Source organism: Chelonoidis abingdonii, chromosome 21 (assembly GCF_003597395.2).
Source record: "Chelonoidis abingdonii isolate Lonesome George chromosome 21, CheloAbing_2.0, whole genome shotgun sequence".
NCBI classification, from domain to species: Eukaryota; Metazoa; Chordata; order Testudines; family Testudinidae; genus Chelonoidis; species Chelonoidis abingdonii.
Window position 1 is genome coordinate 12,389,226 of NC_133789.1, and position 12,120 is coordinate 12,401,345.

At 56.8% G+C, this 12,120-nt stretch overlaps 1 protein-coding gene across 1 annotated transcript in view; it reads right to left on the bottom strand.

Moving 5' to 3' along the window:
- LOC116827586 (alpha-2-macroglobulin-like protein 1) overlaps positions 1 to 12,120 on the bottom strand; it is a 92,542-nt gene that overhangs the window by 16,836 nt on the left and 63,586 nt on the right. Inside the window, exons 18-24 of the mRNA XM_075059818.1 lie at positions 5,085 to 5,217; positions 3,953 to 4,082; positions 2,906 to 3,131; positions 2,534 to 2,660; positions 1,703 to 1,824; positions 1,098 to 1,149; positions 91 to 165 (exon numbers count right to left, since the gene is read on the bottom strand). Of these exons, the coding sequence (XP_074915919.1) occupies positions 91 to 165; positions 1,098 to 1,149; positions 1,703 to 1,824; positions 2,534 to 2,660; positions 2,906 to 3,131; positions 3,953 to 4,082; positions 5,085 to 5,217 (865 nt within the window). The remainder of the gene's footprint in view (positions 1 to 90; positions 166 to 1,097; positions 1,150 to 1,702; positions 1,825 to 2,533; positions 2,661 to 2,905; positions 3,132 to 3,952; positions 4,083 to 5,084; positions 5,218 to 12,120) is intronic.

Genomic DNA, 12,120 nt, shown 5'->3' on the forward strand with positions numbered 1-12,120 from the left:
GGCCTCTCTGATCAGAGCGCTGGGCCGCAGATGGGCTGGCTGGTGAAGGGCTCCGTGCCCTGGCAGGGCTGGGGCAGGGGAATTCCTTACCCAGGACAGTCACCTGGGCCCGCTCGGACCCTGCCAGGACGTTCCCAGGCAGCTGCAAGGAGATTTCTTCAGAGGCTGCGTAACATGAAGGCAAAGACACACCGTTAAAGGCCTGTTGGGAACCTGCCCCTGCCTCCGGCCAATCAGATCCCTCCATTCCTCACTGTCCGGAGTTCTCGCCCAGTCACACCCCTTCTCTCAACCCCAAGCTCCCCCCACCGTGGCACACACGTGCCCTTGAGGGCGGGGGGCTGGTGGTTCTCAGCGGGGGACTTGCCTGTGGGACTCGGTCCCTCTCCTGGCCCCAGAAAGCCGGTGAGATGAGCTCTGCAGGGAGCATCGTGCACACAGAGGCCAGGCTGCAGGGGAGAGGAGCTGGTGCAACAGGGGCCCAGTCATAGGGGCTGAGTTTACCTGGCGCCAATGGGTGCTCATGCCCCCCCGGCCCCACCCCAAGTCCACTCATTCCCTGCCCCCATTCCAACCCCTTCCCCAAATCCCCAGCCCCACCTCGTCCCCTGGGCGTGCCGCATTTCCACTCCTCCCCCCTAGGCTGTTTCGCGGCAAGCCTGGGAGCGGGGAGAAGTGGAGCGGTGGCAGCGGGCTCAGGAGAGGAGGTGGAGGCGAAGCAGAGGAGAGCTGGGGCAGGGAGCTGCCGGTGGAAGCAGTTTTTCCCCGTGGGTGCTCCAGCCCCGGAGCACCCACGGAGTCAGCACCTGTGGGCCAAATGAGACTCGGGAGCAGGAGGCAGACGTGCTCGAGCCTTTGGCCCATGCAGACAGTTCCATAACTGCCCACTAGGGGGTGCATCTTCCCCGGGCAGCTGGGCCTGGACCCTGTCCCAGGCAGGACATTGGCCTGGAGGCCCCCTGGTCCGGTCTGGGCTGGCAGCTCCTGTGCCCCTAGCTGGGCCATCCAGCGGCTCAGTCATCACTGATGTGCCACAGCCAAGAGACTCCCCGCATTAGTGACACCCACTGAGCCCCGCACAGACGCTGGGAACCTACCTTCCTGGCAGAGCAGGGACATGTGCACCTTCTCCTCCAGGATTCCCCTCGGCTGTGGGGAAGGAGCATCAGACAGAAGGTCAGGAGAAGGGACCGTGCACGTCACAGCCTGACAGGGCCCGCTGGGTCAGCCAGTGCCCCTATCCAGGGCAGGATCATCCCCTACAGCCCATGCTGTGGGGCTCGGGCACATCCAGCTCTTTGTGCCCCAGCGATGGGGCTCCCATCCCTTCCCCAGGGAGACTGTTCCCAGCCCAGTAGATCTCGCAGTTTCCTCTTCTTCAGCGCAGAACTTCCCTCTGCTTGTTCCCTCCACCCCATCGAGTTCTCCCGTGTGTCACACTCAGCCACCCCACTTCGGCCTAACTCTGTCTCTGTCTGCCCCAGGACTCTTCTGCCAGCTCCCTGATCTTGCTGGGATGGGGCCGTGTGATGGGGAAGTGCAGGTCGGGGTCCAGGATGTGGACGGCGCGGTGCTGGGACATTACTTTCTGTGGCAGGACAAAGAACAATCACAAGTGCAGACTCGGCCCATGGCCACCAGGAGGTGAGACCCAGCCCCTGATCTCTCTCCGCTCTGCCCAGAGGCCCCAACAGACACTGACCTGGACCAGCAGGGGCTTTATCACGGTGTCCACTCGCCCCTGGGCCGGCACCACGGCCAGCTCTGTGCCACACAGCTCCTCGGTGTGCAGCGCCTCGGTGCTGACGGTGAAGTTCACCTCCCCTGCAGAGCAAGGCAGGAGACACCCCTGTTAGACAGACCAACGCCCCTGCCCGAGGCAGAGAGGAGCCCGTGTCCAAGGGGGGAGCATAGTGGAAGGGGGAGAGGAAAGGGGAGAGTCGTGAAGAAGGGAGAGAAAAGCAGAGAAAATGGAGAGTGAGAGACTGGGGGAGAAAAAGGGGGAAGGGAAGGACGGAGGGAAGTGATGAGTCAAGTGTAAGGGTTTCTTTGCCTGAGACCTTGTGTGGGAACAGCGAATGGCCTCCCAGAACCTGCCCCCTCCCTGCTGAAATCACTGACAGCTGTGTTCAGGGGGGGAACCTCAGAATGTGACATCGCAGCCAGCGGGACGGCAGAGGGGTCCTGACCTACAGGCTCGGTCAGTGAGACTGCTGGAAGCGAGCGGGGACAATCTTTGCTTGAATCGGATGTAGTTTGTTAAGGCAGGAATAGTAAACATCTTCTCTTTATTTTTCTTGTAACCATTTCTGACTGTTATGCCCCATTCCTTGCACTCACTTAAAATCTCTGTCTTTGTGGTTAATGAACATGTTTGATTGTTTCATCTAATCCAATGTGTTTAAATTGAAGTGTTTGGGCAACTCCATGTGGCACCAAGCCCTGATCGACCCTTCTCTGCCCCCCACTGTGAAGAGCCCCCCACCCATTCCCTGCCCCTCCCCTCCAGCACAGAGCCCCCAGCGTCACTTACCCAGGCTGCTCGCCGTCACCTCCCACTGGAAGGTTTTCCCTTCGTCCGCACAGAGGCAGCTGGTGTAGGCGCCATCCTCGCCCGCCTGCACCTGGAACTGCGCAGACTCCGCCAGCGTCACCCGCACCTGTGGGGCCCAACACGAGAGCCCCCTTAGGGCTGTGAGGGATGCACTCACATGCGCCAGCTCCAGCCAAGACCGGACCCCTCTGGGGTTCAGGCCCCCTCACCGCGATGTGCTGACCCCAGTGGTCACAGGGTCACAGCCAGTGACTGTTGTTGCCACTAGCCAGCCTGTGCCGCTGCCCAGCCCCCCAGCCCCAGGTCACCGGCCCCAGCAGCCCCCGCAGCCCAGCCCCGGGCGGCGCTCACCTTGATGCACTGCCGCAGGTAGTTGAAGACGGTGGCCTTTAGGGCAAAGGCCTCTCCCCGGATCACGGAGTACGGCAAGGCCAGCTCCACAAAGAAAGGTTTGAAGGCCGTGAAGATGGCCATGGGCGAGAGCCCGAAGCCCACCTCTGCCATGCAGAACATCCCAGCTTTCCACTCCGTGATGGTGTCAGGCACTGAGACTGGGACATCCTTGGAGCCCCCCTTGCTGAGCCAGGACGGACACAAACAGAGCGTCACACATGCGGCCGCCCCCTGGGAAACCCTACGAGCACGACCACCGGAGACATCCCTGCCCGACCCTCCGTTGGACTGGGGCCCTGGGCCGGTGGCACAGAAACAGGCCAATCCCAGACAGCAAAGAGGGAAAGAGATGTCAGTGCTCCCACCTCGTCCCCTCCTCCGCCCCACACCAGCTAGCGCAGGATCCTTCCCTGCCCCGGGGCTCTCCAGACTGGGCTCAATGTCCCACAGGAATATGCCCCTGTCAGGGGGCTATTCCTGGGGTCAGCCTCAATTCCCCCTGCTTGGGATCCCCTTTCCCTCCCACTTGTACCCCATATGCCACCCTCAATGCCCCCCTCCCATGGATTCAAACCCCTCCCATGTTCTCAGCGTCCGAGCTCCTGGGCGCCACGTGGGAATGAAAACCCCATGAAGGGCAATGTGGTCGGGATGATAAACCCCCCTGTCAACCTGACAGCATCCTGGGAATGGTGGGAGAGGGGCTGGCGCGAATCCTGCTCTGCTGGTGAGACGCACGGTCATGGTGCTGCCTGGGCTCCCAGACCCCTCCCCTGCTCTGCGGGTTCATTACACCTGTAAAGAGACGAATCCCACGGCCCTGGGAGCTTGTTATTCCTTGTTGCTGTGCTGGGTTCCTCTCTGCTGGCAACAAGGCGCAGAAACCAGCCCCACGTGAGCAGCCGGCACTCCCCCACCACTGCACCGCCTCTGGGAGCTGCAGCTTTCCAGGGTCTGGCCTGAAGGCTGCTCCCCAGGGACGGTCTGTGACAGATCCTCACTCACCCCACAGGCACCAGGTCCCACAGCCACGTCTCTGGGAAGTACACACGTGGAGCTGCCTCCTCCTGGGTGCCAGGTTCTGGCATGGGATGGGTATTGCTCACCGGGGTCCCTGCTGCACTATCCACACTTGCTGCCCCAGGGATCATGCCAAGAAAATATACAAAGGGGGGTTGAGGGAGCCCCACACTGTACTGGGGCAAATCCAGATGATGATTCATGTGTGTTTGCACCTGCAAAGTCTCGATGTTTGGAGACATTTCGGGGGCTGCATGTGGCCCCTGGGAGCTCTGAGAACTGACCCCTGCTGGCAGGGTTGGGGCTGGAGGAGGTTGGGCTGGAGATGTCCTACATGAAGCACACACTGGTGGAATCAGCACGTGGGCAGGAGCCAGGTAGTCCTGAGCTCAGTCCCAGCTCTGCTCCGAGCAGCGTTAATGGTACGTTGCACTTCCAGAGCCCTGCACAAAGAGCCGCTAGCCAGGCAGGTCAAATCATTAGCTGCACTGAGCAGCTGGGAGATGGAGGCCTAGAGAGGCTCAGTGATTTTCTACTGCAACCACTGAGCACAAGTGGGCTTTGCAGGACCCCATGTGATCACCTCCATAACACCCAGCTTGACTGTCAGATCCCAGGGCAGCGCTGTGAAGCGAATATGTCTGGGCTGGAGTCACTGAGAGACAGGCAAGGAGTCAGGCGATGCCACGGTCACCACCACTTGGCACTGTATGATTAGCATGTGTATTGGGGGGTGCTCGCAGGAGGCTGGGTATGTCCCTCCACAGGCAGCTGCAGGCCCTGCCTCAAAGAGCCTCCAGCCAAAGAAGGAGGAGCAGAGATGAATTGGAAGGGTCAGATGACCACGTGTGCCCACTGTGATCACTGAGAACCCTCCCACCCTGGCCCCACTGAGAACAATAGAGAATCCCCACCCCCAGGTCATGGAGAACAAAGAAGAAACCCCCAACCCCAGCCTCTTTGAGAACAATGGACCTGCCAAGGGCAATGTCAGAACCAGGATCAGAACTCAGGTCCCAGGCCTGATCTATGAGCCCCCAGGGCCGTCTCCCCTCAGAGGGCAGAGAGGACATTTGGAGTTGCTGATCAGGAGGGATGGAAGTGCCCAGTCACTGACCTGGTGAGGACAATGCGGGGCCCCGCCAGACAGCCGAGGGTAGGACAGCACGACGTGTTAAAAAGTGTTCATCATCTTCACAGGGCTCCTCGGTGTTGGTGTTGGTGTTGGTGAGAATTTTCAAAGCCGCATCCTGAGTGAGAAGGAAGACAGAGGAAAAAGCGTCAGGAGCTGCTAAAATAAGGGATTGTGGCATCATACTTTGGCCTGTCTCCTCCCCCACCTACACATGAAGCAGTAAGAAAGCTGAGAGAACAAAGACTTCAGCTGAGGAAACTGGTCCCAGGCTTAAAAGGGGAAGCCTGTGTGTTAAGACTTGTAACCTCTAGTGGGGTGAGAAAACTGCTTGATCCAAATATTCCTAGTGTAATAAGTTTTAAGATTTAGACTGTGCACTTACCTTTTATTTTTTTTAGTAACTACCTCTGAGCTTTTGTGCCCACCACTTATAATCACTTAATCACTATCTTTCTGTAGTTAATAAATCTGTTATATTTTACAGAAAACAGGGTGTTTTGGTTGAAGTCTTGGGAAATCTCAGCTGAGGTTACAAAGGCTGGTGTGTGTCCTCTCCACATCGAGGGAGGGGCGGACTGGGTAAGAAACTTACACTGGTCAGGCTTCTGACCAGGGCAAGAGGGTACAGTTCCGGGGTGCGAGGCGGGGGGCTTGGGAGGTTGGCTGGTGCCTTTCTCTGTGTGATTCGTATGCGGCTCTGGGAGCATTCATGCAAGGTAGCTGGGTGGGGGTTCCACATGCTGTTGGGCTGAGTGATCACAGCGCCTGGAGGGGTTTGCTGCTTGTCACTAGCAAAGCACTGCGAGACACAGCCCAGGCTGGAGAGTGAAGAGGGCACAGCAGTATCCCAGTTCCAGCTTGTACCCAGGGATCCCATCACACAGAGCTGTGCCTGCAGCAGGAGGACAGGGGCACGTGAACCTCGAAGGGTCCAGTCTGCCTCGGTCCAGCTCTGAGGAGCCTGCTTGGATTCTCCTAACCAGGTGCTGGAGGCTTTGCCCTTCCCTCTGCTCGATGCTCGTTTCCTTGGCAACTCCCAGCCTCTGCTGGGCACATGGGTCCTGCCATTCCCTGGTGGTTGCATGTCATGGGGAAGGCAAAGGGAAAAGACGGTTACTCACCTTTGTAACTGTTGTTCTTCGAGATGTGTTGCTCATATCCATTCCAGTTAGGTGTGCGCGCGCCGCGTGTACGTTCGTCAGAAGATTTTTACCCTAGCAACACTCGGTGGGTCAGCTGATGCGCCCCCTGGAGTGGCACCGCTATGGCGTCGGATATATACCCCTGCCGACCCAGCGCCCCCTCAGTTCTTTCTTGATGATTACTCCGACAGAGGGGAAGGAAGGCGGGTTTGGAATGGATATGAGCAACACATCTCGAAGAACAACAGTTACAAAGGTGAGTAACCGTCTTTTCTTCTTCGAGTGCTTGCTCATATCCATTACAGTTAGGTGATTCCCAAGCCTTACCTAGGCGGTGGGGTCGGAGTGAGATGTCGCAGAGTGTAATACTGCGGACCCAAAGGTTGTGTCATCTCTGGACTGCTGAACCAGGGCATAGTGAGAGACGAAGGTATGGACCAAGGACCAGGTAGCTGCGCGACATATCTCGTGGATGGGCACGTGAGCCAGGAAGGCAGCAGATGAAGCATGAGCCCTGGTAGAGTGTGCAGTGATGTGGCTCGAGAGGGCATGAGCCAAGTCGTAACAGGTGCGGATGCACGATGTCACCCAGGATGAAATCCTTTGTGAGGAAACGGGTAGGACCTTCATACGCTCTGCCACCGCGACGAAGAGTTGGGGGGGTCTGCGGAAGGGCTTTGTCCGCTCGATATAAAAAGCGAGTGCTCTATGGACGTCTAGGGAGTGCAATTGTTGCTTCCTGCGCGATGAATGTGGCTTCGGGAAGAAGACCAGAAGGAAGATCTTCTGGCTAACATGGAAGGCCGATACCACTTTGGGGAGAAAGGCTGGATGTGGTCGCAACTGCACCTTGTCCTTGTGGAACACAGTATATGGAGGGTCCGCCGTGAGAGCCCGAAGCTCGGGAAACTTGTCTTTGCCGATGTTTGGCATGCCACGAGGAAAGCGGTTTTCCAGAACCAGGTACAGAAGGCAGCAAAGGCTTGCTACACAGGCTCGAATGGGGCCGACATAAGTCTGGGTAAGAACCAGGTTTGAGGTCCCAGGTTGGGTGGCGGGGTGCGCGTACCTTGGGTTATAGATGCTCCAAGTTCCTTACCAGGAATCGAGATACCATAGGATGTTTGAAAAAGCAGCAGAGAATCCTGTGGCACCGTTATGAGACTAACACGACAGTTTTGGATTGTGAAGCTTATTTGTGGGTTGATACTTCACTTCGTCAAGATGCACGGTAGTGGGAAAATTTCCAAGGGGTAGGTATATATTATGGCTAGCAAGCAAGCTAGAGAACGAAGGTTGTTCAATTCAGGAGGATGGAGCCCTGTCTTCGCAAGTAGAGGTGTTGAAAACCAAGGGAGGAGAAACTGGTTCTGCGTATTGGCAAGCCATTTCACAGTCTTTGTTTAGTCCAGGCAGCTGATGGTGTGTCAAAGCTCTTGGCAGATGACATGAAGCTCAGCCGTTTCTCTTTGAAGTCTGCGTCCGGCGACACTTTTTGTTTGCATTAGTGAAAACATGTGAAGCACTGAGCAGCCATTTCTCCCCCGTGGGTGGAAGCGAGTCAGATGTATAGGCGACCGCCAGTGTACCCCTCAGTGATGAAGTACTGCACTAGGACACCCTGCCTGGTTCTAAGCACAACCCAAGAGTGTAGTCCAAAGATGGTGGGAGATCGCGAGAGCACCCCCTGGGACCCTTCTAGCCAGGGAAATGCCAGACAACACGCTTCTGCTCTGCACGCCCCCAGCAATGAGAAACTGCACTCCTCCACTGGCGCAGAGTATGTTGATCATAGTAGGAAAGGCCGCTTTTCTGCGCTACAAACAGCCGACTATTGGTTGTATTACGCGGGCAGCACAACACAAACTCAGACCTGCGCGTCAACCCACTTAGGAAGCCATGCCGCGTGAGAATGGAGGGACTGTAGGTTCTGGGTGGAATGAAGTTTGCTGTTACTGGCGTCCTGAAAGGTATATTCACGGCATCGGTGTGAAGAGGTAGAGGATGGGCGAGCCCTTGCCTATACTGAGCAGCTTCTCCAGCAGCAACATGGTGTACCTCTAAGTATCAGTGCTGCGCTGGGGCACCACGAGCACGCAATGGCCGCGATTCATGATCAAGTGAGCAGCTGTCCTCAGCGCATAGCTTTCAGCAGTGAACCTAGTGACCTCCAGGCCGAGCGGGCCCACCGATGAATGGTAAATGAAAAGCCGTCAGAGAGCAGCCACCATAGCCACGGCTAGAGTGTCCATGGTAATCAACGCCGAAAACGCGGCGTATTCCCCCGCAGTACACAGAACCCCTGGGACACAGCACCTCGAGAGCTTGACACACGGAGAACGGCGAGAACATCTACGGCACATTTCCTGTTCTCAAAGCCCCGGACTCCACTGGCCACGCGAGAGGTCTACACGGGAAAAGCCAGCCTAAAAGGCCCCACCCACCTGGCCGGACCAGGGACCAGAAAATGTATTAAATACTTTTGTCACCCTTGGTGCATACCCCACTACAAGATAGATACATAGGATATAGCAATGATGGTTGCAACAATTCCCTCCATTTCACACCATCACATGCCCCTCGTTGCACTCACCTGTAGAGACGCGAGTGATCGACGCATAGAACAAGAAGCGTCAACACCGTAGGAGACTGCACCACCGGCACTTCACCGCAAGAACCGACAAAAAGAAGCACCAAGGGTGCGGAGAAATGAAGTGTGCTGCTGATAGGGACCGCAGAGCGTCATGAACCGAGAGAGAAAGGACGAGGTCTATAGTGTGACAAGCCCACGAGTCATATGGACTTCCTGACAAAGGGTCGCACGAACCTTGTCCCCGAACCTGTTTGTTTATAGAAGTACATGGCTTGTTGTGTTGTCTGTGAATATTGACACACAACGGCCTTGCAAAGTGCTGGCTGAAACGCCTGGCATGCAAGGGGGACTGCTCTCAGCTCCGGACATTGATGTGCAAGGCCCAAGCTCCTGAGATGACCAAAGGCCTTGATGTACAGGATGTCCGAGGTTTGAGCACCCCAGCCAAGAGATGACCTACGTCCGTCATCAGGGACATAGAGGGCTGGGCGGATGGACGGCAGCCCTGCACACACCAGGGAGGGGGTCAGCCACCATTCGAAGGAGCCTAGGTGCTCCGGGGAATGGTGACTATCATGTCTATGGCATTCTCTGCCTGGTCGGTACAGTGAGTTGAGCCATGATTGGAGGGACGGAGAGCGCAGTCTGGCGTGTTTTTGTCACAAACGCTGCAGGCTGCCATGTGACCCAGGAGACCGAGGCCAGTGCAAACTGAAGTCAACGGAACATCTTACAGTCTCTGGATGATTGGCCACCATTGCCTGGAACCGGGCAGTGGTAAGCAGGCTTCTGGCGAGATTGGGTCCAGTGTGGCGCCGATAAAGTCTATCCTCTGAGTGGGAAATCAGAGTGGATTTTTCCGCATTGATCATCGCCCCAGGGCCTAAGATGTAGGCCAAAAGTGTCCCTTGACAATGCCGACGTGATTGAGTGACTTGTGCTCGGATGTCCCTCGTGATGAGCCCGTCGTCTATAGATATGGAAAAAACGTGTATCCGATGGCGGGCGGAGGTGGGCGGCGACTACAGCCATTGCATCGTCAAATACTCTTGGGGCTGTAGAGAGGCCATACGGTAGAGACCACGAACTGAAAATGTTGGCAGTTTGGCTACAAACCAGAGGTACCAAGGTCCTGTGAGGAGTAGAGATGCTATGGTGAAAAATACGCGATCTTCATGTCGAGGGCCGGCATACCAGTCTCTCGGGATCCCAGGGATGGGATGATGCTCCCCAGGGATTACCAATGCGGAACTTCAACTTTGTCCTGAATTTGTTGAGTTCCCGCAGATCCAGGATAGGTCTGAGATCCCCCTTTGCCTTGGGGATTAGGAAGTATGGGAGTAAAACCCCGTGCCCCTTTCGTGTTTGGTACCTCCATCTATGGCTCCTTTGGCAAGGGAGCGTCTGCACTCCTGAAGGAGGAATTGCTCGTGAGAGGGGTCCCTGAAGAGGGATGAGGAAGGGGGGGTAGAAGGGGGGGCGTGAAATAAATTGGAGGTGGTACCTCCAGATTCCAGCGGTGCGTAAGACCCAGCGATCTGACGTTAGCTGGGACCACACAGGGAGGAAAATGGAGAGGCGGTTGGAGAAAGGAGGGAACGGAGCCTTTAACGAAACTGGTATGTTGTCCTCGGGCGCACCTTCAAAAGGTGGGTTTTGGCCCTGTGGGTGGTTTGGAGGGACCTTGGTTCTGGCCCCCTTGGGTGCCTGACTGCCTCCAACGACCAGTTCTACCCCACCTTTGGCGAAGTCCTGTATCTGTCTGGGCTGCGGGTAAGAGCAATGTGGCTGGGAGCAGAAAGGCCTGCGCTGAGTCACTGGTGTGTGCATGCCTAGTGAGCGCATAATGACCCTGTTATCTTTTAGGCTTTGCAGCCTAGGGTCTGTCTTTTCGGAGAAGAGGCCTTGCCCTTCAAAGAGGAGGTCCTGGATTGTATACTGGAGCTCCGAGGGAAGGCCTGAGACTTGCAGCCATCAGATACGTCTCATAGTAACTCTGGAGGCTAGGGTCCTGGCTTCAGAGGAAGCCTGGAGGGAAGTTCTAGCCACCTTTTTTCCTTCGTCCAGGAGGGCCGCAAAATCCTGCCGGGAGTCCTGCGGGAGCAACTCCTTAAACTTGTCCGCCGCCACCCAGGTATTATAGTTATAGCGGCTAAGGAGGACTTGCTGATTAGCTACGTGGAGTTGGGGTACCCCTGCAGAGTAGACTTTGCGCCTCAGCAAGTCCATGCACCTCGCGTCCTTTGATTTCGAGGCTGGGGCCTGCTGGCAATGGCGTTCTTTCTCATTGACCGACTGGACAACGAGGGAGCAGGGAGGAGGATGGACGTATAAGTATTTGTAGCCCTTGGAGGGCACTATATATTTACATTTCACTCCCCGGGCAGCAGGTGAGATAGAGGCTGGAGACTGCCAGATCGTGTTGGCATTGGCCTGGATCGTCCGGATAAAGGGGAGGGCCACTCTCATGGGGGCATCAGATGATAAAATGTCCACCACTGGGTCCTCTACCTCCGGGACCTCCTCGACTTGCAGGTTCGTATTTAGTGCCACACGCCTGAGGAGGTCTTCGTGGGCCCTCAGGTCAATTGGCGGAGGGCTTACAGATGATGTTCCAGCTACTGCCTCGTCAGGGGAGGAGGATGAGGAGAGACCAGGGACAAGCAGGTCAATTGAGGTCTCTTCTTGGTGGCCAGCCTCTGTCTCCCTTGAGATCTGGGAGTCTTGTGGCTGGACCGGCACTTCCTCCGAAGTAGAAGGAGGAGGACGGCTTATAGTGGCTTCCAGCACCAAGTGCTCCGATGTGGCAGAGCGAGATGGGCCTGGATGTGCACCTTGGGCCTGATGATATGCCCAAGGTGTCCAGAATGCCCACTGGTGAGGGCCATGATCTTGGGCCCGGGGCTCATGGAATATCCTGGCGGGCACATCGGAGTCTCTGTCCTGGTTGTACGAACTGTCTGCCGGCGAAGACACGAACGGGTGCCGGGACAGCCAGGGAGGAGCTGAAAGACCCTGGTAAGAGTCCTTCTCTTTCGCCGTTGCTGATCTCCTCGGCACCGGGGATCAGTACCTGGAGCCATACTGGTACCAAGAACGAGATCGGGACCTGCGACCTGCACGGTGCTGGGAGGTCAACCTGGATCTCGAAGGTCTGCGTCGGGAATGGCTGCGAGAGTCCCGGTGCCGGGAGCGGTGCTGGGAGCTGGAGCGGTACCGAGAGTACCGAGCCAGAGGCCGAGACATCGATCTATGCCGCGAGTACGACCAGTACCGAAGAGGC